Below are 27905 nucleotides of genomic sequence, written 5' to 3'. Positions count from 1 at the left end.
GTCTCGTCCTCTCCAATAATAAAAGGAGTGCAGTGTGAACTGTTGCTGATTGGAACTACTACTCGGCAGGTGCAGAGTACTACTACTATCACCACCAGTAGTACTTTTTAACCTTGTGACTTGTGAGGTTACAGCACTACTGAGAGGGGCAAGGTACGACCGCCTATCTATCCCATCCATCTCCTCTGCTCCAAAAACCAATCACCAAGAGGGCGCACACACACGCACAGGCAGGGAAGGAGGGAGGGAGAGAAAGAAAGAAAGAAAGGACAGTCTCAGCAGCACCTCCTCCTTTCGTTCCCTGTACGGCGACGAGCGCTCACCGGATCCAAGAACAACGAAGCCCCCTCTATCTCTCTCTTTCTTGTTCTTCTGTCTTCATTCGTGCTTGGAGGGTTGGTTTGTCCCTCTTCGCTTTGGTGGTTCCGCAACTTCTGAACCCTGATTTTGTGTTGTCGCTGGTTAGACGACGACGACGACGACGACGGCGGCGTTTCTGTAGATGCGGAGAGGCTCTCGAGAGATTGACAGAAGAGAGTGAGCACACGGCGCGACGAACGACATAGCATGTATGCCGTCCTCGCCGCGTGCTCACTTCTCTTTCTGTCAGCCTCTTTCTCTCGATGGCTTATCTCCCGTCTAGATCCGTTGTTAGTCTTAGTCTCTTAGTCTGGTGGGGGGCCGGGCAAAATCCGTGTTTGATTTCAATTCAATTAAAGGCTGCTTTGGTGTCCTAGTTGGTTTCGATTCAATTAGCCTGATTTGATGTCCAGGTTTGATTTCGATTCAACTGAACCGGTTTAATTTGATGGGGTTGTAGTACCTTTTTTTTTCTTATCACAAGAGACAGAGCATGCATGCGGCATGCCTCCATGGCCGTGGCTTTTTTTCCTGCTTTACACACTGCCGCCTCCTTATCTCCTAGATCTTCACACCCATGGTTTTTTTTCCCTATTTTGTTCTGTGGTCTTTTCAGTCATGCTGGCTGGGACTGCTACCGATGCTGCTGCTGGTCATGAGAAGCTAGCTATTGGCCTTGTAGTACCGGAGTAAATGATTGGCGCTACTAGTTTTTTCCCCTATCCCCAAATTTTTCATCTTGCAGTGGTACCCTTCGCCTTGGGAGCTGAAAGCATGGGGAGATGCTGCCGGCCGGCCGGCCAGTACACTGCAACACTGAGAGGTTCCCAAAGGAGTACAAACTACGTTGGCGCGCTCCTTCTCTCTCTCTACCTTCTCCCTCTCTCTCTCTGCTAGTTTCAAGGTTTCTTTGTTCTTTCTGTGTGCAGGTCATGGACGAGGACGACTCATGGTGGTGGGTGGGGTCGATCAAGTTCTTGTTGTTGGGTCGAAAATGGAGCACGGAGACGAGCCATATTTAGCAAGGAAGGTAGTGTCCTCACTTCGCCCCGGCCCCCTGCGTGCCATGCCAGCTGATAAGCTTGCATCTAGGTTATAGCCGCCCCTTTCTCTCTCTCTCTCGTGCACATCGTTTTAGCCTACAGATCGAAGCAAAAGCGAGCATGGTGTTGTACGTGTTGCAGCTACCTTTACTGATGCGTGGGGTGCATAAGAGAGTGTGTGTGTGTGTGTCCGGCCGTACGTCTCTTTGTTCGCATTCCGTTTGGTTTTATATCGCTTGGAATTTTGCTTGCCCTTGTTACTTTGCTGTGGTGAGCGAGAGTTACTTGCCGGCCTCCTCCTCCTCCTCCTTGTTGTTGTTAGCTTTGCGTCTTGCTAGCTTTGTGTGGTCCTCTTTTTACTGCCAATAATAATTAGGAACCGATTATTGCTGCCGTCATTTTTTTCTCCTCTATAATATATATATATATATATATATATATATATATGTCGGATGATGATGAGTTCGTGCTTGCTATTGGCTACAAAAATTCAGGGATAACACTATAAATTAATTCATCTTTTGATGGAGAACATATGTATGTGCATCGAATTAAAGCTTCTACCACATTTAAAAAAAAAACCCTGCAATTTCATTGTATATCCACTGTTTGGTACGCATATGCTAGCTAGCTAGGCTACGTTCGTCAAAAAGATTTATATATACGTTCAATAAGAGAATATCCAATCCGAAATGTCGAATTAATTTGCGTGGAGAAACGTGTGACACGTGGTAAAAACTTTCTCTAGTAGCAGTACTAGCTCGCTAGCTAGGCTAGTAGTAGGATCGACCTGATATGACTCAGGTGATGGATGTGCTTTTAGAAAAGTTTACTGCTACGACCAAATGTGTAGTAGTCCCTTTCTTCCATGTCGTAGCCGTAGGTGAGGGGAGGGGTAAACTACTTTCGTTATTTCATTTGCTTTCCAAAAGTAAAATTTGATAAATTCTATCAACAATTAGTCAATATATACGCATAGTCATCATCAGAGCGAGTATATAATAAAACGGTACAATAGTTAGATTCATGTCTTAAATATCTTTTATAATGTGTGGCATTGGTTTTGTAGCAATTGATCTTTCAAACAATTAATTTGTGCTTTTGTATATTTTTGTTCAGTGCACACTTTTCTCATAATTTTTTTGCATGTTAATTTACTTGCCCTTTTTTCTTTGGATATATATGTGAGTAAGCATATGATAATTTATTAATAATGTGTGCAATAAGGAAGGTGTTGGCTCCCTTCAAAGAAATGTATGTATGCAAGCAGAAGAGGAACTTATCGTATTCTAACCAAAAGTTCCACCTCATCTAGAATTGCCCTTGAGAATTTTCACCATTTTATTTTATGTGGTCATGTGTGTGCACATTTCAGCAGTATCAAAACAAATTTCCCCTTTGCATGATGTAAATAGCCTAAGAGCTACCACATGGAATATTTTTTTGGGTGTGTATGTTTGTGCTCCGAGGGTCTTTAGCATGCATTATTTGTTTACAATTACCTTGCCAATAGTTCCCTGCATATGAGCTCGCACTGGCATGTATCATCATTTAAGATGAAACCATTTTTTTTTTCAAAATATGACATGTTCAGAAAAAAAAATGGCAGACGATACCCTGTTTCTTTTTTCAGTATCGTTTTTACTGCTTTTTATGATTTATCTGCACAAAATGCACGGCTAAATCTAATATAATTAGGAGACATCAGAATATTAATGTGAGCTAACCTTTCTGTTATCTAATAACTGACTGTGTGATCATCCTTCAAACATATATGCTTCTTTCATGAGCCACCCGAGCAGTATAATCTGTCTATTGTTTACCAAGCCATGTGGAGCCGCATATATTGTGTGTATGCATGTGTGAGCATGCAGAATGGGAACAGGGGATAAGGTGTATTAGAAGTTTATGCATGTGACCCATTTTGATTTGGCATATTTTAGTTTAATACCTCCTCCACCTAAAAAGAATGAAATTTTAAATCTGAGATAAATTAAATTTTATTAAGTTTGACTAAATTTATAGAAAATAATATCAATATTTATGTCTCTTGATAAGTCTATTATAAAATATGTGTATAATTAATACAATAATACTTATTTGGTACTCTCTGTCAAAAAAGACACAATTCTCACTTATTGAGGAGTCAAACCATTTGAAATCTGATCGAAGGATTACTTTTTTTAGAATCTAGCTATTATTATCAAAATTGTATATAAAATTTGAAGAGGCTAATAAATAAAGTTCATTAATCGACTTGCATGATTATATTAACCATGCTACAAATAATCATAAATTTAACATTGCTTGGCAAGGAGTATTGAATGTGCAAAGTGTTCTTAGAGAGTATTAAGCCCACGGATTCTGATTATATCACAAACACCCATCCTTTACCCAACAAATCTCCAAGACATGCTTCTTTTAGTGAAGAGATGGACTACATTCTCTATCATTGTTGTATTTGTCTCACATCCTGACATCCCCATATATATTTCACTGATGTTGTTACGTCATGAAATAGCTAATGTGACATTATTGTGCATACCCCTAGCATTTAGTAAATCACCAAGAGGCATACAATATGCTTAATTTCAACTAATTGCTTGTCATCTCTTAATGTGCACTTTATGCATGAAATTATTTGAGCTCGATTTGATTCGTACAACCATATTATTAAGAAAATATTAAATGGTGGAGGTCTAACATTAATTCAAAAATTTTCATGTCTATTTTTGTGCATTTTCCTCTATGAATTATCACTACAAAACCAATCTTTATTGTCTATCCATCCATACTAATTGGTCTTAAACTAACAGTAATAATCATCACTATTGGTTTATAACATAAAAATCAAAAAATGGTTGGGTTCCTAAAGAACCAACAACAAAGGTATCTATCACTGTTGGCTCATGCCATGTACCGATAGTAATATATCATTGTGAGTTTAATACAAGAATCGACAGGGATATTGAGACTATAATTTCTAGTTGGTGACTTAAATCGGTAGTGATATATTACTGTTGGCTCATGGCTTGAGCCAGTAGTGATAGCCACACAGTACAAAATTCCCATTCTTTCCATCCCGAGCAGACTCATTCAAGAAGGTGTATTTCTCCACATATTCCTCCATTGTTGTGGCTATTTTCACCAAAATGCTCATAAAAGGTTTTAGATATTGAAGGATGGATACAATCTTCTTGCTTTAATGTCAGTAGCATGCATCACTCCTTAGAATTTGTAGATTTTAATTCTCATGCTAGTTATTTCTCTATTTTATAGAAGAATCTTCATGCATGGTTATGGTAATGCAAATTAATAGAATAATATTTACTCTAAGTATTGTGAATAATATAGGTTTAAGTCCATACCCAAGATTGGGCAAGGTGGCCTATCATGAAAATGATGATGATGGCCGCAAAGGTCAATAAGTACTATGAAAGGAGAAAAGCATAATACGAAGGCACGATGCAAAGGTATAAGCTAAGGTATTTTGTTTTACCAGACAAGATGCAATAGTGTGTGACTGAATTTTGTATAAGTAGTTGTGCTATAAAGAGGGGAACCCAAGGTTCAAAATGGTTACTCATATACCACTAGATTAAACAAACTCATGCATTTGCATTAGAACTTGTAAAGTTATAAATTTCCATCTTATACACCATTAAGTAAAGGTTATCTCATAGACTCTAGAGTTTAGAACACATTGGAGTTAGCACACGTGCAAAGGTTAGATGAAAAAAACTAATGCTTGTCTAGAATAGGCGTTAGACTCTAATAGATAGAGACATCATACCAAAATAGTACTAGTCCAATGGCTAACCATAGTTGCACGATCAGAGTAATTATCTAACTCTGTGCTATGGTTCGATGGAGGTCGTTGGACTAGTTCAATGCTCACAATTGCTCTCTAGTTGTTTTCTAGAGAGTGTTGGACCCTAGGGATTTGGTTCGACGGTGAGGAAATGAGCACATCGAACCGAATGAATACATTGTTTATTAAATCGGTCCCACTATCACTTCTCCCATGTGATTGGGAACAAGATTGTCAAACCATGAAGATTGGTCCGATGAAGGGCATTAGACCAGTTCAACATTACTGGTTGCTCTCCGGTCACTTAACGAAAGACATCATACCATGTATTCTATGTTTTGATGGTCGTCACACTAAGGGCATTAGACCATACACTAAGATAGAAGTTGGTGGTAACAATGGTAACATTCAAATGCCTAGTACACATGAAACGATCTATGGTCGTCAGACCTTGAGCTTTGGTCTAATGGTGACGTGTTGGATGGTCCGACAACCTTGCAAAATGCACAAGAATGGTTCCAACGGCTAGTTGGCCATTAGGATCCTATAAGTAGAGATTATGTGGGCTTGCAGTGAGAATCTAGGCTTCTCAACTTGATATGCACCCTAGTAAGCCCAAAGGAAACTTTTTCACTCACATCCAGTGATAGTGATTTATCCAAAGTGGGGCTGGGAGTGATCTTTAGTGATTTGCATAGAGTTTTTGCATCTAGTGATACTAGTGATCATATTGAGATGCGAGAATCTTATTACTCTTGGTGGTTGTTGCCACCTATATGGCTTCGAGATAGCGGAGGATCATTGAAAGATTTTTGTGATTGTTGTTGACTCCGATCATCATATTGTAAGGGGTTTTGTGGTCAACCCCACGTGAGATTCGCAAACATCCTAGTGATATCATGGCTTGCTGGAGTGCCTTGTTAGAGTAATGCTTACGCCACCCTTTATAGGCTTGGCTTGTTATACGAATTAAGCACATGAATCATTTGGTTTAGATTTGCCACATTGAGGAAGCAACTAAACTTCGAGGATAAATATCATATCATATCTTGCCAGATGTGATTTACTTCCCAAAGTATCCTCCCTTTTACATATACTTGTTGCTAGCTCATCCACTTATCAAGCATATCTTATTTAGTACATAGCTTATCTTTTTCATACATATCCCTTTCCCACTATTTATTTATTTAAGGAAAATAATCTTGAGTAAAACTAGAGCAAGTAATCGCTTTCGTATATCTTTTATATTTGCTATAATTGTAATTATTAGTTGTGTAAGTAAATTTCTATAGGTTATTCATCCCTCTCTAGCCATTTGTTTTCATTCAAGAGATCACTTTTGAATTAGATCTTGAGGAAGGTGTTCAAATTATGGTGAATCTTTTTTCGAAAGGTTAATGTTTGTTAACCATTTAATTTCTACCAAATTAAATGGTAGTTTTGATAAGTGTTATAATGTGATTCTTTAGTTCTTGCATGAAGTATAATAGGGTTTTTTAATTTGATGGACTTGTCCATGTAACATCTAGCAATCTATTCTTTTTAGCTACAACTGTTGTTCATTAAGCCTCTAATTTTTATGTTTCTGTAATTAGCCTCTATATTTTTATGTGGCATCAAGTATAATAATTATTGTTATTGAAGTAGACAATCAAAAAACAAGATGAAGAAAACTAGATACAAATAAAATGGATTCATAGGTACCACGTAGATTCACAAAAGCGCAACAGTCTTCATAAAAAATCGACAAAAATGCTCTCTGTAATGAAGAAAAAACAATCATGAGAATAAAAACAATCTAACCAATAAAACAAACTACAAATTCAAGGTATGCTACTTACCCATCTTAATGTAGGAGAGCATGTCCATCCATTAAAACTAAGCTTGTTCATAAACATTTTTGTGAAAAATGGATCCAACACTAGAGAGAATAGTGGGGAAAACTAAATGACTATTCTTGGTATGAGAAGGAAAGAGGAACAAGAAGGGGACTAGGTTTTACACTATAGTTAGGACATTGTCGAGTCTATCCACAACATGACACCGTCATCGTGTGCCTACTATTGGGTCAAGCCATGACTCTATTGGCCTATCAGAATTGGTCTATGGATTGATCTGATAGTGTGATCTTCCATACCACTGCTGGCTCATGGCTAAACCTACTAGGTATATATTATTGCTAGGTCATGGTTTGACTTGACAATGACAATGAGCTTTACTGTTGGGTCAATGGATTCCAATCATTGTCAATATCCTAGTCTTAGGAACCCAACAATGAACTAAATTCACTACTGGCTCTAGCAATCCTAACAGTAATAGGTGGATATGTGTGTTATGAAGTAGTGTTGGATGTTGAGTGTGGGTTAGGCCAATATATATGGCTTATATATTCCATACCACCATTCTTGGGATAATCCTTTTAAATGAAGCAAGGATAAAAGCATAAGGGGTTGGTATTATTAATGTGTGGCTCACTTAGCATGTAGGTTGTTACATAATTGCATGTAATGTATGCATTAAACATTTGAGCTAGGGTGTGCCCTTTTTCTTTCTAGTTTTTTCTCATGATGTTTAATCTAGAAAAGTTTTTAATGAGACAACTAAAAACTTATAACACTTAGATAATATTTCAATCTAAATTATGTGTCTATTTATATGTATGAGTATCAACACAATTGGCTACTTGCGCAATATCAAACATGATTGAAGCATATCGTGCTTGATCATGTGCAAAGACATGTTGTTCCAAGAGCATGTAGGATCTCCTGGAAGGGGATGAAGGCCTAGAGGGGTGAATAGGCCTGTAAAAATTCAACTTGAAATTCTATCAGAGTAAAGGGCAGCACTACCGACCTACATAGAGGAATTCAAACTAAATTCGAAATGCACCTAGCAGAACTTAGAAGAGCTAAACTTGTAGCCTTTCTGTAGGTATATAGATCATAGATCGAGAGATAAATCAAGTATATCACTAGTGAGCTAGTAGATCGACCATAAATCCTAAATCAATAATATGAACTTATAAGAATGTAAGTGAAGCACACAAGACATGGATTTATCATGTGGTTCAGCTTGCCACTAAGGCTTGCCTAAGTCCACATTGATGAGGATGCCACAAAAGGCTTAGGCTTGCCACCAAGGCTTGCCCTTCTCTTGTTTTCAAACCAAGTGACCAAACTCTTGAAGTGAGGGTGATTTCTTAGCTACGATTTGTGTGTTACAAACATCCCCTAGGCAAGTAGGGCAACACCTAGCCGGCTAGAAGCAAGCTCCAAGAGTAACAAACCCTAGAACCACCGACCAAACGTGAACCAAATGCTATTTGAGAGGGGAAATCAATCGATCCACTCTCTAATCTAATAGATGTTTGCTATCTTTTCTCTCAAGTTTTTATGGTTGGAATCAAAGATTTGCTTGGAAGCTTGAGAGAGAACATTGGAGAGAGGGTTGAACACTTTTCTGTTATGTGATGGTCAAATGCGAGAAAGAAGTAGTAGTAGCCATTGTGCGTGAACAGATGAGTACTTATACTCAGAGTTCTAACGGTTATGTTAAGGGCAACACTACCACTCTTAAAGGGAATATGGTTTAATAGTTTGACCAACTATCCTTGAGTCTCCCTACGACTTTTTATAAACTCAAGATACAAAACATAAAAGAGTTTAAAAACATTGAGTTGGCAAAGCCTCCATTAGTGATTGGGGGTCCTTCAACTTGTATAACATCCTTCCTATTTGATTCCATGCTTGTCATATCAATAAATATCATTAGTTCTCTAAATCGGTGGTCATCAACACCAAAACCCTCATTAGGGCCTGATTGCATTCGTAGAGCAACACTTGAGTATATATATCAATCTCAAGTTCATGCATGTTGTAAGTGGTGGCTCTAGTTGGCCTACACTACTAGTTTGTGAACTTGGGTCCACCTACTGTCTAGGGTTGAATGTTTTTGTTCAAACCTTGTTCATGCCCATATTTTTATTTGGGTTGATATAGGGAGTCCATGCTCTTTTGAATTAATGTTAGTTGGATGACTCCTTCCTAAAGATATTGTTTCCTTGACTATACCCAACTTTTCCCATGATGATGAATCACTTTAGCACGCTAGCTAAGGTGTGTTGCAAGACTGGTGATGGGTAGACCTGATCATGGGTCATCTGCTCTAACTTGTCCGAAAGAAACATACATATGGGTGTATCGTGTTAGGTTCGGTCTTGATTTTTGATCCATGAATTGAGCCAATCCAAAGTAGAAAAAACTAAGAAATATCTTAACTTGGGGAGTCCCTTAGAGCTCTCCATTCCAGCCTTGCTTCTTTGTTGCTAGCTATTTTTTATATCTTTTGTGATGATGCATGTCAGCACTTCGATCTTTGTGCTTTTTATTTTTGTATGTCTTTTGTGGTCCCTTGTTCTAACTTGTTTCCTTTTTCATAATCTGTTTCATTCTATTACATTTTCGATGCATTCTCACTACTACACAACATACAATCTCTATCGACCCATCAATGTCGATCAATTTAAAATTGATAGCAACTCCACACAGAACAGTGCCTCCGTGCCCGCGTGGCACTGGTCCCGCTACATAGTATATCTTCATCCCCTTACTTTTCTTTTCTCTAGTTCTTGCCACTGACCTGCTATAGAGTATCTTCATCCATTTGCTTTTCTCTTGTTCTTGTGTGCGACCTTTGAGATGAACTCTAAATTAGTCACATATGGAATAATACTGTTAATTTTGATCATGTATGTCATATTACTTTTTATGTTACTTTATGAATTAATTTGTTCCAAAAATACCTACTAAAATCAATATTTTCTTCATAAATCTGACAATACTTATTTTGTAGTGTAAAAAATAATTTTATAAACTGTGGCCAAAACAGAAATAATTTAACATGTGCCTACTCCATCTCCAGAAAATAACACCACCCTCGTTTTTTGGGAAGATAAATATTTTATCTTTGATTAAATATAAAAAAATATTATTATTTATCATGTATAATTGGTAACAAAGCTAAATCTATTGATATATATATATATATATATTAATAAATGTATTTAAAATATAAATATTGCTAATATTGTTAGCAATCTAGTTAAGTTTAAAAAAATGATTAATATAGCAACACTGTTAGCACCGAGTTGTATTCTTTTGAATAGAGATAGCAAGAGGTCCGATAGTACAGTTGCCCGCTCAACCCAGTTGATGAGTATGTACGTGTGGCAGTCACGCATCAGACTACCTGCCAAGGTGTTTTACTGCTTGCCGTATTTTCGTGGTACTTGCCAACGATTGCTGGAATCTTTGCACACCAAAGTGTTGATGTCTTGATGATCTAGTACAAATACCTATAGTTTGTTGACTGTAGGAGCACCCACCTGATCCCCCACCCTGAAATTGGTAAACAAATCTTTATTAATTTGTAAACCATTTTTAATTTTTGTGAAACCATTTTAGGATTGATGATAATCATCTAGAATGATGAATAAAATATTATTATTTTTATTATTATTATTATTATTATTATTATTATTATTATTATTATTATTATTATTATTGTTATTATTCGCCTTAGAGCAAGAGATACTCTAAAGGTGGCACTATTTTAAATATAGAGCTCAAAATTATAAAATATTCTTCCAACAGTGGACCTATTTTATAACTATTCATCAAATAATTATAGGGTTAGTTCTCTCGGATTCTAAATATAGTACCTCATATACTGAAGCCATATCCTCATTTCCTCTTATTCTCCAACCATTTATTTCCTAAATAGCATTATTTAAGGTCTAATTGTTGAAGTTAAATTTTCTTTTGAGCCCCTAAATACTTTATATACGACCGTATTTCAAATTATAGGACTCTATTTTAGAGTTTATTGTTGGAGATGGTTAGCTTCGGTTATGCAACGGAAACTTACGAGAGGATGACTAAAATTAAACCACGAGTGCAAAATTGTGTGATCTGAAATTCCAACCATCAGTTAATACACACCAGTGTATGTGTTACTGTGTTTTAGTTTTTTTCTTTGACATGGAAAACGTATAGTTAGTGCACCCATATATCCGGGGGGTGTTTGAAACATGCGAATTTTCATTATAATTATATTATATGGAATTTGGTGAAAGAGTCCTCTAGCGTAATGGTTATGGTTTTCGAGTAGAACATCTAGGCCCGGGTTCGATCCCACTCGGAAGCGAATTTTCGGACTTGGTTAAAAAATTCCCTCGTTGTGGCTCACCCGCTCTCGGCCTCTCGGGGAACGAAATCCTGTGCGTCACCCTACAACTAGGCCGTTGAAAAGTGAGTAATTAATCAGCCCGTTAGTGATGGGGCCTAGGGTTCGGGAGTTTTCTCAGTTAAAACCATATTTCGATCTCTTCTTAATATAATACAGGGAGGGTTGTCTTTCCCTCTCCGGCCGAGTTTATATTATATGGAATTGGATCATTCCCAGTATACTATGAACTAGAACCTAGAGGGAGATAAAAGGTCATGTTTAGAGCCCCTTTGCTATGATTTTTTGGGCAGCTCTAGCTCTGGCTCGTCGTAAAGCCTTACCAAACGGTTACAAAAAGCGACTTCTCGTCGAGAGACTTTCAAGAGCTGGACCTGTTTTTTTGTTGGAAGTCAGAACACCAAAAATCTGACTTCTATCGGCACTTCTTATCCTCATACACCATTCCAAAGAAACAAAGAAGTTGTTTCGCGGAATTGCTAAACAGCTCTAACACCTTTAGTTCACGCTGGGCATTCGGGTTAGCCCGAATTTTCGGGTCGGGTAGTTTGGGCTTTTGACAATTCGGGCTTTCAGAAACAATACCCGAATATGTATCCAATTTAAGCAAAACCCAAAAATTCGGGTACCCGAAAAATTCGGGTTCGGGTACGGGTAGCCCGTTCTACCCGATTTCATTGCAGATCAATGTGACATCAAATATTTACACATGTATTTTTACAAAAATATCAGGAATCAAACACTAGAAAATGAGCATGCAGTTAGACTCTAGAACAGGAAGCACACTGGAAAATGAGCATGCAGTTCGGGCTTTTGAGCCATAAGCATGCAGTGAGAGTAGAAAATGAGCAAACTAGGAAATATTTCACCGTGAAACTGATCTTGATTAGTTGAGGAAATAGCAAACTCTAGAACCAGAAGCATGACTAATGGTTGGCCGGTTGGGTGATGGACTGCTAGCTGTGGCAGTCCGGCCAGGTGCTACGGCAGTACTGCACCACGGCGTGCTGGCATACTGGACGGAAGAGCAACATTAGTATGTCAACTGGGCAAAGAAAAACAACATTAGTACTGGTACTATAGACGCATGTGGTGATATTTATATAGTTCGGGTATTTGGGTATTTCGGGTACCGGATGTCGCTACCCGATTAAGCCCGAAATAATATCGGGTTTTAAGTTTTACTACCCGCATAAATGTTTCGGGTATCGGGTATTGGGCTATACGGGTTCGGGTTTTTCGGGTTTCGAGCTTCGGGCTCGGGTTTTATGCCCAGTGTGACCTTTAGTGACGACGTAGGGAGCTAGAGAAGCCGAAGCCGGAGCTATTTTTAGAGGAGTCGGAGTCCTGCCCAATACGGTAATTGGAACTCATGGATCTTAGATGCATGATTTTTACATGTCTATCACATATGATTGCATGCATTAGAAGTTTCCGACAATTTATTCTTCCTCTAAGGGCTAATTTAGAGCCACAAAACTGAAGATAATTGACGGAATTAAAATCCTATTCTTATTTAAATTTGAATAAGAAGGAAATTCTAGCCCATCCAATCCCTCCAATTTTGTGGCTCCTAAACTAGCCCTAAGATCATGTAAAATACCGTTTTCTATCTCAGTTTGTATTCCGAGAAACAGGACACGTAGAAACGGGTTTTCTGCTGAACCGATGCGTAGACTGACTTGTTCCTTGTTGAACTCAGGCTAGTACAGACAAGCAAGATGTGTAGAATAAGCCGCAGCTGACCAGCGCATGCAGTCAAGAGGTGGGCGGGCATGCTTCCATCATCGCTGAAATCACCCTGCAGACTTCGCATTTTGCTATGTAAAGAACAGACTACCCAGACAAGGATGTGTATAGTTGTAGTGCAAAAGCAACAGGATGCACCATAGACAGAGACAAGACATTTTTGCTATGTAAGAACAGACTGCCCAAAATCTTTTAATAACCAATCAAATGAACGGCTTGTTCTGACAAAAAAACACATGGCCAGTTTGAGCACGTGTGCAGATCCACCTCAAAGTTTCGAAACGATTTCGGGTGGTGGCTGTGATGTCGTTTGAGGCAGGCAGCTGCGTCGTTCAGGCACCTGGAACAACAAAAAAAGGCAACAGTAAGAATATGTGCACATGAAACGTAAGCTCTGTGTGTTCAAGTGATCTTCAAGGGGTGTTCTCTTTTTTTAGTGTTATTACCTTGGCGCCAGATGTCTTCGGGAGGAACCCCTTGTCTTGAAGGGACTTCACTGCTTCGTACAGGTACCCATGCACTGGCGTGAACTTGACGCCAAGGTCCTTCAGAGGTTGGTTCGTAAACTTGTAGCCCTTCTTCAGTGGGTTCACCTGATCCTTGCACCTGCAAAAACAAAACAAAAAAATAGCATGCTATCAGTGTAGTGCTGCAACAGCAAAGAGCAAATGCATTTGTCTCGAAGCAGTTTGGGACTCCAGACAGGCAGACACCATGTATATATGTTGTTGTTGCTATATCTTCAAAACAAGGTGATGTTTTTTTTTTCTTTTTTGCCTTGAGGTACCCCTAGGGTCGTCCATCCATGTGCTGCCTTCAAAGGAAAGAATAGGCATTGCTTTGCTTTTAAGGAATCGTCCAAGGCACCGGTCAGTCGGTCACACCTACCTCTTCAGTTTATCAGCATAACATTTGCAATTGCAAGCCAAGCGCAGTTACTAAATTAAAATTCATTCGGTTTTTTCTGACCGGCTCGTCCTATTCATTTTTTTTGGAAAAATTGAAAAATTCAATGCCACATTTAAAGTAAAACAATATCACCGCGAAAAATAACAATAATTATAAATTTTTTAAATAAGATAAGTCAGTCAAACTTAGAGTAAAAAATCAAGCGAATTATAAATTAGAACGGAGAGAGTAAGAAAAGACTGGGCCGCATGATCATTCACATGACTAAAATGCACTCCGGGTTTCAGTTTTCTATTACGTGGAGTATCTTGGCTTATCTAAGCATGGATACCCATCATCTGACTCGTAGCTAACAAAGTACTGTGCAGCATCATCAGATGGACTTTTCTATCCATGGAGAGCTATTCTTGACCTTGTCCAAAGGACATTAACTAGTCGTTACTGAGCAGACCAACTAGGCTACTCGTCATAAACCCTCCTGGCCATGGATTTCTTCAAATATCATCGTGCACAAGTTGAATTTTTGGAGCAGTCCACCACTATTTCCTTTGATAGCACATTGTTCGAAACGACGAAACCATTATTAAAATGCCCATACCTTGTCGGAATAGGGTACTCCGGGAAGAGTCCGGCGAGGATGCGGCAGAGCTCGCCGCGGTGCAGGGTGCGCTCGGCGCAGACGTACCGGCGGCCGCCGGCTCCGGGCGCCTCCAGCACCCTGACGTGCGCCTCGGCGGCGTCCCTGACGTGCACGTAGGCGTGCGACTCGTTGACGTACTCCTTTGTCTGTCCCGTGAGGTACTTGAGGATGTGCAGGGTGCTGGTGTTCATACTGGGCTGCAGCAGCTCGCCGAGCACCACCACCGGGATGACCACCGCCAGGTCCAGCCCCCGCGCCCGCGCCGCCTCCCACGCGCCCTGCTCCGCCACCGTCTTTGCGTAGCAGTACCAGTTCTGTGAGAATTCATTCATTCCAACGGCGTCAGGACTCAGGACTGGCCGCGCGCCGGAGCGGGGGTTCTTTCTTTTGTACTAATTGATTCGCAGGCCGGGCGAGAGTTTTTTGTTTACCTCGGTGCTCTTGCAGTACTCGAGGTCGCTCCAGCTGGAGTCGCCGAGCGGGGCGTCGGGGTCGCGGCGCGGGTCCATGTACATGGTGCCGATGGTGGAGGACAGCACCAGGCGCCGCACGCCGGCGTCCGCCGCCGCCTCCACGACGTTCCGCGTCCCGGCGATAATCGGCTCGATGATCTCCTCCTGCAAGCCAGGGGTGAATGAGAAGCTTCAGTTTTAATCCTTGCGCTCTCGTGTTGTACTGCTTCCAAGGAGAGGGCAAGAGGCGAGGTCTCGTCATTGGCGGGCGGGCGGGCGGGCGGCGGTGCTTACGGGGTTGTCGTGCATCGGCGAGGCGGTGTGGATGACGCCGTCGCAGCCGCGGAAGGCGGCGCGGAGGCTGGCGCGGTCGAGCAGGTCCACCTGCAGCATGGTGAGGCGCTCCGCCGCGCCGTCGAGCGCCCACAGGTGCGCGTTCTTGGGGTCAGCAGCTGCGCCGCCAGCCGAGTCGGGATTCGAGAGATCCAGCCGCCGCCACAAGCGACAGCCAAAGACAACCCGTCACGTCAGAGACATTCCGGCGCTTTTGTTGGGATTGCGAGGAGGAGAGGAGACGGAACGGACAACGGAGAGAGAGGGAGGGAGGGGAGGAGCAGGCAGCGACCAGCGCGTACCAACCTTCGCGGCGGGAGGTGCCCCGGACGGCGTACCCGCGGGCGAGGAGGATCTTGACGATCCACGAGCCGATGAAGCCGCCGGCGCCGGTGACGCACACGACGGCGGCCATCGCGCGCTGTCGCCCAGTCCCTTCTTCTTCCTCCTCCTCTCGAGCGTGACGGGCGCCGGGCGGGCGGTGATGCTGGTGCCGGTGCCGGGTGGGTGCGCCGCGCACGGACGGCCGGACGGGTGAATGGGTTCGTCCGAGAGCGGGCTGAGCAAATAGGGGCAAGCATTTATCCGCGGAATCGGGACGAAATGGTACGGTGAAGGGGCGGAAATGGCACAGAACGCGGGTGTCTCAAGGCGGTCGCGGTCGCACCAGGCCGTCATGTGAAACGCGAGTGCTACGACCTTGACGGCGACGAAGACCAACACCACCAGTGGATACCGCGCCTGGTGTGTGTGTCTGTCAACCTTGAATACAAATGCCAACGGCGAACCGTCATCCCATTATCATTTTCTGCCTATTGTGTTAAACGTGTGGTACAGGTAATAGTGCAGGAAGCCGTCTCTAATCTCTTGTTTATGACTGCCAGTGCCACCAGCCACCAGCAGCTGTTTCTGTACTGCTGGTAATAGTACTAGCAATAATAATCACGCTGAAAAAATGGTGCCCTGCAAGCACAGCAGGGATCACGTGCCCGGACACGTCGCAGTTGTTTGGTGGGGCTCCGCTCATGCCACTTGCCAGTGTCGTGCGGGGTCGGTGAAAGGGAGGGAAACGTCGCGGCCTTGTGCGACGCGCTGAAGGATCGGAGCCACCAGTGGCCAGTGGGTGATGCATCGCTGGGCCCTCGACGTCCACGTCGGCACGAATCCTCGGTGCCTGCCGACGCAAATCTTTGCTAACTCCAAAACATCTAAACTGATAGACTTTTGTTACCTACAATCCTATGTTTCTGATTCGGTTTTCTAAAACAAAATACAGATACATCCTATATTATATTAGTTGGCAGAGGTTCATATCATATCAGGACAGGGAAGGCGGAGAGGATCATATCATATCAGTGAGGAAGCACACGGCGAGAAGACGCGGGAAACCACTGCTACGGACGCACGCGAATGGATTAGGGAGAGTCCTGGTTCCCGCAAATATGCAGGAGGGAAGCTATCGATGCGGGGGAAGCGAAAAAATGGGAAAACAATAGGCGTCTGTTGGAGAGGAGTTATCGTCCTTTTTTCTTAAAAAATATTTTGAGGTTGTTTTAGCATCTCTTTTGGATTTTCTCTAATACCCATCCATTTTTGGATACTCATTACATCCTTTGCGTACCCACCCAAAAATACATCTTCTATTTGACTACCATTATCTCTAACAATAACCATCTAGACCGAATTTTTTACATTTTGGTCCTTTCTCGGAAAAAAATCACGTTTAGACACTAGAAAATTTTAATGTCATTTTTGGACCCTTTGCTCGGCGCCGTAGCCTATGGCGCCGAGGTAACACAGCTCGACGCCATAGGCTATGGCGCCGAGGTACGTGCTGCGCTGGCGACGTGATATCGAGCTCGGCGCCATAGATCTTGGCGACGAGCTTAGTTGTGTACATGAAACTTGTCTAGCTCAGTCGGTAAAGCACAAGTGGTTGTGGGTTCGAGCCACACAGTGGATGTTTTTTAATACTTTTTGTCTTTTTCACTGATTTTTTTTTGTTGTCCAGATTTTTCGTTTATGTCGCTGATTTGTCCGTCCAGATTTATTTCTCATCTATATTTTTTTTGTTTTTATGACTAATTTGTTTATTCGTCCAGATATTTTTTTTGTTTATCCGGCGAGCACAACGGCTGTGTGCCACAGTGGCCGTGAGCCGTCAACTTTCCCCCTTGTTTGCTCAGCTAACCTACACCTAGGAAAATCAAACTGAACCGCAAATAGACTATAATGTTTAAAACTTCTTTTGGAAATGCAATTTGAAGATTAGCATAGGAATAACAATTATGTTTCTCTTTATCAACCAAAAAGTGACCTACAAAATAATAGCATGGTTAGATCTATGCATCGTTCCCTTGATGGGAACTCAGCATTGAATGGAAAGGTTAATTAAATCTGCGGATTAACTATACTGTTTAGTTTAGTAGTATGTAAATTAAATATAAAAGTGAGGGACTGTACAGTCCCCCTACACACAGACACAAGCTCACAAAGTATTTTGTCCACTTGAAAAACTTAAATTTGTTTGAAAAACGTCATGGTAAATGGAGGGAATGGAATTAGGTATCACCTAGTGGAGTAATTTATGTAGTAAATTCTAAAATATATCATCCATGAGACAAGTATATAATAAGTATACTTTTATTTAGTGCAGAGGAAAAAAAGATAAATATGTGTGCTTCTTTTTACTGGGAATATGTTATTATGTATTTAGAATTTATGTTCAAAAGAACTCAATGAAAATATAATATTTTTATTTGGTCACGATTGAAGTAAGAGTGTTCTTATTCGATTTTTATTGTGGTTAGTTGAGCAAATAAGGGGAGGAGTTGACGGCTTGCGACCACTATGGCACACAGCCGCTGTGCTGACCGGATAAAAAAAATCTGGACGAATAAACAAATTAGTCACAAAAACAAAAAAAAGATGGACGGACAAATCAGCGACATAAACGAAAAATCTGGACAAAAGAAAACAAATAAGTGACAAAGACAAAAAGTATTAAAAAACGCCCATCGTGGGGCTCGAACCAACGACCACAAGGTTAAGAGCCTTGTATTTTACTGACTAAGCTAGACAAGCTTTTTGTATAGAATGGAGCTCGGCGCCAAGATCTATGGCGCCGAGCTCGGTACCACGTCGACGCCACGACGTCCGTTTGTGCCAGCGCAGCACGTACCTCGGTGCCATAGCCTATGGCGTCAAGCTGTGCTACCTCGGCGCCATAGGCTACGACGCCGAGTAAAGAGTCCAAAAATGATATTAAAATTTTTTAGACTCCAAACGTGAATTTTTTTCCGAGGAAGTGCTAAAATGCAAAAAAAATCGGCCATCTAGACACCCATTTAAATAAAAAATATCATTTTTTTCTTTCCATCCCACCAACCTAGGTCCACTTTCTCGCTCTTCTCACACTTACATCACACATAATGGGTTCTGAGAGAGAATACCCATATTTATGTTTTCTCTCTGCATCCAAAATTAATATCGCTTTTGGGTCACCCACTGGAGAGCTTTAGGTGTCGCTACATTGCTCATCGAGTACCTAATTTGAGTTCGGGTGTTTATTTAGGTGTTTTATTGGAGTAAGATGTGATTTATTAGATGGTAACAATAATATGATGCGTGCATATTTACCCACAGGTATGGGTAGTATCCATCCATACATATATCTATCCACTCAACATGCAGAGATTCTTGCTCATTAACATACCTACATAAAGCATTTGATACCTACCTTTCATATCAGGGAAAACCAATCAGATATTTAGGTTTCGGATACCTATTGTCATATCTAGACTGCATGATACATGATACAATATGGTATATTTAAAGTCAGTAAAATCATAAATATAGCTAAAAGACAATATGTATGGAGAGTCATATACAAACATGCACTTCGTACAGGGACAGATTCTCCATGAAGAGACCATCTCTTGTATTTTTTTAATTTAGCATCTCCAAGAAAGACTCTAAACGTGGTTATATTTTAAAATATAGGGCTTGAGTCTATAAAACACCATCCAACAATAGCCCTAATTTATAAAAATTCATCAAATGATTATAGGGTTCGGTCTTCCCGATCCTAAATATAGTACCTTATATATTATAGCCTTATCTTCGTTTTCTCTTAATCCTCAACTATTTATTTCTTAATAACACGATTTATTTCTAAATAGTATTATTTAAGGCCTAACTGTGGAGTAAAAAATCTTTTGAGACCTTAAAACACTCTAAATATGGTCGTATTTTAATTTTAAGGGCTCTATTTTAGTGTTTAGATGCCTTTTGACCTTTCAAAAGATCTCAAGATATGGCTTGTGCATGGCCAACCACGGGCGAGAGACGTTGTTTCGTCTCGCTCAAGGCTAGCAATGGGAGGGAGACGGTATTCCATCTCGCCCAAGGCCAACCTCGGACGGGAGACGTTGTTCCGTTTTTCCCGAGGCTAGCTCTGGACGAGAGACACTGTTCCATCTTGCTCGAGGCCAACCTCGGACTGGAGACGATTTTCCGCCTCGCTCGAGGCCAACCTCGGATGAGAGACACTGTTCCGCATCGGACGGGAGACACCGTTCCGTCTTGCCTGAGACCAACCTCAGACGAGAGATGTTGTTCCGTCTCGCCCGAGGACAACCTCGGACTTGAGACGTTGTTCTGTCTCACCCGAGGCCAACCTTGGACGAGAAACGTTGTTCCGTCTCGTCTGAGGCCAACCTCGGGCGCGAGATGCAGTCGCGACTCACCCGAAGCCAGCTCTAGGCGGGAGATGCAATCTCAACTCGTCCAAAGCCAGCTCTGGGCGGGAGATGTAGTCACGACTCACCCGAAGCCAGCTCTGGTTGGGAGATGCAGTCATGACTTGCCCAAAGCCAGCTCTGGGCGGGAGAAGCAGACACGACTCGTCCGAGGCCAACCTCGGACGGGAGATGCAGTCACGACTCGCCTAAGGCTGATCTCAGGCGAGAGCACAGAAATGCTTCATGGGCCGCTTGATGGGCCTTCCAATGACATGCCTAGCAAGGCATGCCCTCGAGCCACAACCAAGCTGGATGAGCTCGACCTGGGGAGGCGAAGACCGGATGTCTAAGTCTTGCGCTGATGCCTCGGGCAATGAGGTTGAGCGTACTCAAAGTGCTAGATACTCGAAAATACCTCAGGTGAAGGGAAACTGAACTTCGGATAAGTAGGAATGCATGCCACATTAAAAGGACAGACTCAGATAGAGTCAGATAGTCATCACGACTTGTAAAGGGATAACCCACTGGTCATCTATATAAGGATGAGGGGGTACCCTGCGAAGGGATGTCTCATCTCATCTCTCTCGTCTCATCTCACCTCTCTCAGCTCGTCACATCCCATCACCACCTTATAGCTCATTAGCCCTCTCACAGCAACCACGCCGCCACTAGATCGACGGGAGAACTCACCCTCCACCGCCCACATCTTGTCCGTAACCTTTGTACACCAGTGATACTCAAATACTCAGCCTCGACAGGAAGTAGGGTGTTACACATTCTAGCGACCCAAACCTATATAAACCCTCGTGTGATCCGACGTGCATCCACATGTACCATCGAGTCGCAATCAACGATGCTATCCTACTCAAAAGCGTCACGTGGGGAACCACGTGGTGCGTAGTCGGGTCATAAACACGATAGCTGGCACGCTAGGTAGTGGGTGCGACGTTGATTCACGATGACTCCATGGCTATCGTCTTCAAAACCCTGATCATCTTCAACGTTGGGGAGGTTTTCCACTTTGGATCCCTCTCCTGCACGTGGATCGAGAAGAGGAGAAAATCAATATGCTTTCTTGTTGTTGTCGTCCGTCGAGAAGTGCTGCTCTGCACCGATCTATTTCTTTGGTTGGATCAACATGCATGTTGTTGCCCCTGTTCCCGCACGGCGAGGAAGAAAAAAAATCATTATTAGTGGTTGTTGATACACACACAAGTGAAGATCTTCCACTATGTCCGAGTTACCTGCAGCAGTTGGAACCGGCTATCCTTGGTGTTCCTCAAAAAGCTAAGCTGTCATATTTAAATCACGCATCTATTTATGACAATTAATTTTCATCTATCCGATGGGCTCGGTCTCAAATATTATTCATCTTTAAGCATTCTCTTTGTAAACAATGATGCTTGGGTTATTTTCTGATTATTGTTTTTAGGAACACATTTTAATGCTAGCGCAAAGCCCACATCTACAACGTGCTTGAAAGTCGCCTAGAGGGGGGGTGAATAGGGCGAATCTAAAATTTATAAACTTAAGCACAACTACAAGCCGGGTTAGTGTTAGAAATATAAACGAGTCCGAGAGAGAGGGTGAAAAACAAATCACGGGCAAATAAAGCGTGAGACACAAGGATTTGTTTTACCGTTGAGGTGGTCACAAAGACCGTGTCTCTTTCAACCCTTTCCCTCTCTCAAACGGTCACCTAGACCGAGTGAGCTTCTCTTCTCAATCAAATGGAACACAAAGTTCTCGCAAGGACCACCACACAATTGGTGTCTCTTGCCTCGGTTACAATTGAGTTTGATCACAAGAAGAATGAGAAAGAAAAGAAGCGATCCAAGCGCAAGAGCTCAAATGAACATAAATATCACTCTCTCACTAGTCACTATTGATTGGAATTGTCTTTAGACTTGGGAGAGGATTTGATCTCTTTGGAGTGTCTAGAATTGAATGCTATAGCTCTTGTAATGTGTTGAAGGTGGGAAACTTGTATGCCATTGAATGTGGGGTGGTTGGGGTATTTATAGCCCCAACCACCAAAAATGGTTGTTGGAAGTGTGCTGTCGCATGGCGCACCGGACAGTCCGGTGCGCCACCGGACACTGTCCGGTGCGCCAGCCACGTCAGCCAGCCGTTGAGGTTCGACCGTTGGAGCTCTGACTTGTGGGGCCTCTGGGCTGTCCGGTGGTGCACCGGACAGGTCCTGTAGACTGTCCGGTGCGCCACCTGCGCGTGCTCTGACTCTGGCGCGCACTGTAGCGCATTGAATGCGGTTGCAGTCGACCGTTGCGCGCGAAGTAGCTGTTGCTCCACTAGCACACCGAACAGTCCGGTGAATTATAGCGGAGCGCCCTCTGATTTTCCTGAAGGTAGCGAGTTCAGCGTCGAGTGTCCTGGTGCACCGGACACTGTCCGGTGGCACACCGGACAGTCCGGTGCGCCAGACCAGGATGCCTTTTGGGATGTCTTTTGCTCTCTTTGTTTGAACCCTTTCTTGGTCTTTTTATTGGCTTTTTGTGAACCTTTGGCACCTGTAGAACTTATAGACTAGAGCAAACTAGTTAGTCCAATTATTTGTGTTGGGCAATTCAACCACCAAAATCAATTAGGAAAAAGGTGTAAGCCTAATTCCCTTTCAATCTCCCCCTTTTTGGTGATTGATGCCAACACAAACCAAAGCAAGTATAGAAGTGCATAATTGAACTAGTTTGCATAATGTAAGTGCAAAGGTTGCTTAGAATTGAGCCAATATAAATTCATATAGGATATGCATGGATTGTTTCTTTATATTTTCATCATTTTGGACCACGCTTGCACCATATGTTTTGTTTTTGTAAATTCTTTTCAAAGTCCTTTTTGCAAATAGTCAAAGGTAAATGAGTAAGATTTTGAGAAGTGTTTTCAAGATTTGAAATTTTCACCCCCTGTTTTAAATGCTTTTTCTTTGACTTAAACAAAAACTCCCCCTCAATAAATTCCTCCTCTTAGTGTTTCAAGAGGGTTTTAAGATACCAATTTTTGAAGGTGCTACTTTCTCCCCCTTTTGAATATAATAAGATATCAATTGAAAAATTCATCATTTTAAAACCTTTTGAAAATGGGTGGTGGTGCGGTCCTTTTGCTTTGGGCTAATACTTTCTCCCCCTTTGGCATGAATCGCCAAAAAACGGATACTTGAGTGAAATATAAGCCCTTTTAACTACTTTCTCTCACTTTGGCGAATAAAATATGAGTGAAGATTATACCAAAGTTGGAGAGTTGCTCGGAGCGATGGCGAAGGATGAGTTATGGAGTGGAGTGGAAGCCTTTGTCTTCGCCGAAGACTCCAAATCCCTTTCAATACACCTATGACTTGGTTTGAAATATACTTGAAAACACATTAGTCATAGCACATGAAAGAGATATGATCAAAGGTATATTAATGAGCTATGTATGCAAGACATCAAAAGAAATTCCTAGAATTAAGAATATTTAGCTCATGCCTAAGTTTGTTAAAAGTTTGTTCATCTAGTGGCTTGGTAAAGATATCGGCTAATTGTTCCTTAGTGTTAATATATGCAATCTCGACATCTCCCTTTTGTTGGTGATCCCTTAAGAAATGATACCGAATGGCTATGTGTTTAGTGCGGATTGCACTCTCATTATCACATAGAAGAGGAACTTTGGTTAATTTGTAACCATAGTCCCTAAGGGTTTGCCTCATCCAAAGCAATTGCGCGCAACAATGGCCTGCGGCAATATACTCAGCTTTGGCGGTAGAAAGAGCTACGAAATTTTGTTTCTTTGAAGCCCAAGACACCAAGGATCTTCCCAAGAACTGGCAAGTCCCCGATGTGCTCTTTCTATTAATTTTACACCCCGCCCAATCGGCATCTGAATAACCAATTAAGTCAAATGTGGATCCCCTAGGATACCAAAGCCCAAACTTAGGAGTATGAACTAAATATCTCAAGATTCGTTTTACGGCCGTAAGGTGAGCTTCCTTAGGGTCGGCTTGGAATCTTGCACACATGCATACGGAAAGCATTATGTCCGGTCGAGATGCACATAAATAGAGTAAAGAGCCTATCATCGACCGGTATACCTTTTGATCTACGGATTTACCTCCTGTGTCGAGGTCGAGATGCCCATTGGTTCCCATGGGTGTCTTGATGGGCTTGGCATCCTTCATCCCAAATGTGACACCCGAAGTGTCACCTAGGGTTTTCTCTTAAAATGCCAAACCTAGAACCATTATTTTATGTGAACCAAAGTAAGCATGAGCATCAAATAACTTAAGTAATAAAGAAGTCACCAAGTATATACTTAAAAGTGTCATGATAAAAACAATTGAGTCTTTGAAAAAGGTAAGAATGTGCAACCCTAATTAAAAACCCTAAGTGAGCCCCATGAGCAAAATTCAAGAAAATAAGAGAAAGGGAATGAAAAGTTTAAAATTTTGACTTGAGCCAATTATATAAGTTAAAGTATATTTATTGAGCAACAAGAAAGGTTGAGAAAGCTTAGCCAAAATAACTCAAATAAATCCCCAAATCAGCCCTTGATCTATGAACCCTTAGAGAAATTCAGATTTCTGAATTTCTGAATTTCAGACCTCTTCCCAAAGATCATCTGCATTCTCTGCTTTTCGAAACTCAAATCCAGGAGATCCAAATATCAAAGTCGTGCCAAATTCCCTTGAACACGTCCTGGAAAAGTTTGAACTCAAACCAAATTCATTTGGCATGGTTTTGGCGCAGCTTGACCTCAGGACCAGGCATTCTGACACTGGCACCTTGGTGACGCTACAACTCCCTGTCCCTAGCCTAAAACCGCGCGACGTCCATACGCAAAAGACAAAGCTTGGTCAGGTGAACAAATCCTTCGCAGCGATCTTGCCCAAATTCGCGAAGATTTGCTCCCAATCGGCGCTTGAACAGGGGCAGAGGCAACGGGAACACGTGTTCGACCGTGGCTGACACCCCCGGTTCACGCCCGTTCGCGCACCGCGCCTCCCAGTGCACGCCCGCGCGCACTCGCCGGTCCACGACCGCCCGTGCACCGCGCCGCGCCTATAAAGCCTTCCCAGGCGCGCCCCACTTCGCCCCGCACTCACCCTCACCGGCCAGCCACTTTCCCTTAGCTCCGGCGAGCTCAATTCCGCCCGCCATTGCCGCCAGAGCTTCGGCCATCGTGGCCAGCCCACTCCAGCCATCCTCTGGGCAAGCCAGTGCTTCGGCTAGCTCCGCCAGTAGCCCGTGAAGCTTGCCAAGCCCTCGGACCCGACCGGACTTCACCGGAGGCCCGAGATCGACCTCACCGGACTTCGGTCTTCCGCCGCCACGTGTGGACCGAGCTATCCAGTGAGTCTCCGCCCAATTCCTTGCGCTCATGTCTTCTCTGGCATCCCGTGGACCTCCCTGACCCATCTGATTGAACTATCTCACCGTGACCAGGCCGGTCTCCTCGCCGCCGACGAGCATCCCCGCCTGCGCGCGTGGACCGACCGACTCCGGCCATCTCCGACGGCGACCCGCACACCGTTGTGATCCCCGAGACCTCCCCTTCGTCCTCGACCACTTCACCGGAGCAATCTCGCCGCCGGTAAGCCCCTCCGCCCTTTCTTCCGCCGCGGTTACTGTTTAAGGTAGAAGAAGGACCTCGGGTTAGGATTTGTAGAACCCGAGGGGTTTTCTGTAACGTCAGTGACTCATGTGAATAGTGGCTTAAGGACTGATCCGCGAAGAAAACTTAAAAACCCGCCAGGGACCCCAGTGTAAAGTGGATTTCCATTTAAACCAATTCTGTTATTCTTTTTAAAATGACCAGAGAACTTAGAAAACCCATAACTTGATGAATTCTTCATAAAAAGTTGTCAAACCAATTTTGCTAGCTCCTGAATATTATGAACTATCATTTAAAAATAATAAACTCTATGCTTTATGTTCTAAATTTTAGAGTTTGAATTTAAAAACAGAAACCCACCAAACCTTGTTTAATTAAGGAAAATTAGTTTTTCTTCTGTGCTGAACTTAAGAAAATTTGTAGATGTTCAAACCTTATTTAGACACTGTTTAAAAATAGTAGGAACCCCAGCATTGAAAAATATGATGTAGTTATTCATTTAAAGCTAATTTGTCCAAAACTTAGAGAAAATCAGAAAGGCATTAGAAATTATTGAACAGTGATTAAGATTATTTTTCCTAGTTTACTTATGTAACAGAGAACCTAGGAAAAATACAGAGACCATTAATTTAGACCAGTTTTAAATTAAAATGATTTATTTAGCCTTATATAGACTGAAAATCAATTATTAGAGAGGCAAAACTATAACCAAAATGAATAATAAAAATCCAGTGGACTTACAACCACCAGAGTCCCACTACAAAAATACAGAGCACCTCAGCCCAACTTTTTAAGTAAGGAAAATAAATACAAAGTGATAATAAGGCATTTTCCAAATAAATCATGAACAACCCCAAATAATATGATAATGGGCAACCAAAATTTTGCTAAGTCCATGAGGAGATAAACTACCAGAGAAAAAATTGCAAACCCATGAAAAAGAAGCAAACTCACACCTATTGCTAATGATTTAAGAGAAAGACCACTTAATCCAAATAATGCATACCACCCCTTCCCTTAAGCAAAAAGAGGCCAAACTTCAGAATGATTGCTCTTGCACAAAATGGTAACCAAGAAAAATGAGAACTCTGTTGTTTGATGCTTTTCAAATATAGTGGTAGTAGAAAGCACCCATTTGGCTAGAAACTTGAGAAAACCATAGAAAAATGATTAAAAGGTAATAATGATTAGAAATTTGTATCAAGTCATGTTATAACACCTACAAGCCAGCAAAAATAAGTTTTGGAGAATTGTCCACTGTTAAATAGTAGTTGTAGTTCAAAGCACCCCTTCTGCCCTAGAGTTTAATAATTTTGTCCAGAGAAAACTATTCACTTTCTGATCCCCAAAATTTGAGACAGAGAAACACACACCAGTAACAAGCCACTGTAATTTTTGCAGGATTTTTAGAATTTTATAAAAGCAACTTGTAGTTCAAACCTACTCCAAAACAATAAAGTGAATAAAAGAAAAGGGAAGAAGAAATAAACCCCACCTCAATAAATCTAACTTGAGTACCTATCAATTCTCACTAAGACTTAAAAGGAACTCAGTGGAACCCCAAAGTTTAATTTACTTACCTTAGCTAAGTTTAAACCAATTTACCAAGTACACCACCCAAGGGTCTTACATAAGTAAAGTTAACCTTGTTTAACTCAAGAAAGATCATACACCTTTAAAGTTGTAATTTCTAAAAGCACATATCATATCATGCATATATATTACGCATTGCATTCATTAGATTGTAATCTTGCCGACGGAGAGTACGTGCTCATCCCCGAGCAAGGACCTGTCCAAGAGGAGGACCAGGAGCAGGCTTCAGAAGCTGCTATTGAGGATCTCCCCGCAGCCCCAGCAATTGAAGGCAAGCCCCGATTTTATGCATAATCATGTTATTATATGCTACTTTACTACACTTAATGCTTGTAGGATTGCAATGTGCACTTAAGTGTAGGAGTTGCTTGAAACCTCTAGTTGCATGAACTTAGGATTCCTTTTTGAGATGAATACTAGTATGCTAGG

The 27905-nt window shown here is 42.0% G+C and overlaps 1 protein-coding gene, 1 long non-coding RNA gene and 1 other non-coding gene across 20 annotated transcripts; 2 read left to right on the top strand and 1 right to left on the bottom strand.

The window, feature by feature from the left end:
* The first annotated feature begins 56 nt into the window (after positions 1–56).
* On the top strand, positions 57–27742 carry LOC118472037 (uncharacterized). 18 transcript variants are annotated; one of them, XR_004849529.1, is made up of 6 exons: positions 57–1183; positions 1290–1452; positions 4758–4876; positions 13160–13373; positions 13451–13570; positions 13644–15185. It is a non-coding gene; the product is annotated as an uncharacterized lncRNA (long non-coding RNA). The 18 variants fall into 18 exon arrangements; XR_004849526.1 differs by having other exon boundaries at positions 93–1183; positions 1290–1390; XR_004849536.1 differs by having other exon boundaries at positions 93–1183; positions 1290–1390; positions 4758–4888.
* MIR156d (microRNA MIR156d) lies at positions 511–629 on the top strand. The gene has a single exon (NR_121016.1). It is a non-coding gene; the product is annotated as a microRNA MIR156d (primary transcript).
* LOC100285564 (dihydroflavonol-4-reductase) lies at positions 13121–16090 on the bottom strand. The gene is made up of 6 exons (NM_001158455.2): positions 15847–16090; positions 15502–15659; positions 15187–15372; positions 14714–15069; positions 13653–13812; positions 13121–13546 (listed from the first exon to the last, which is right to left on the bottom strand). Exons 1-6 carry the CDS (start codon positions 15953–15955, stop codon positions 13475–13477), a joined length of 1041 nt encoding a protein of 346 aa, NP_001151927.2. The 5' UTR covers positions 15956–16090; the 3' UTR covers positions 13121–13474.
* Positions 27743–27905: the final 163 nt, after the last annotated feature.

This window comes from Zea mays, chromosome 5 (genome assembly GCF_902167145.1).
Source record: "Zea mays cultivar B73 chromosome 5, Zm-B73-REFERENCE-NAM-5.0, whole genome shotgun sequence".
NCBI classification, from domain to species: domain Eukaryota; kingdom Viridiplantae; phylum Streptophyta; class Magnoliopsida; order Poales; family Poaceae; genus Zea; species Zea mays.
This window is presented reverse-complemented; position numbering and strand designations above follow the sequence as displayed.

Excerpts from the sequence above, each read along its gene's own strand:
- LOC100285564 (NM_001158455.2), bottom strand. The coding sequence starts at position 15,955 with ATGGCCGCCGTCGTGTGCGTCACCGGCGCCGGCGGCTTCATCGGCTCG. Across the intron at positions 15,660-15,846 it reads GGGCACCTCCCGCCGCGAAG|CTGCTGACCCCAAGAACGCG; the intron begins GTTGGTACGCGC and ends CTGGCGGCGCAG. Across the intron at positions 15,373-15,501 it reads CGCCGATGCACGACAACCCC|GAGGAGATCATCGAGCCGAT; the intron begins GTAAGCACCGCC and ends CCTGGCTTGCAG.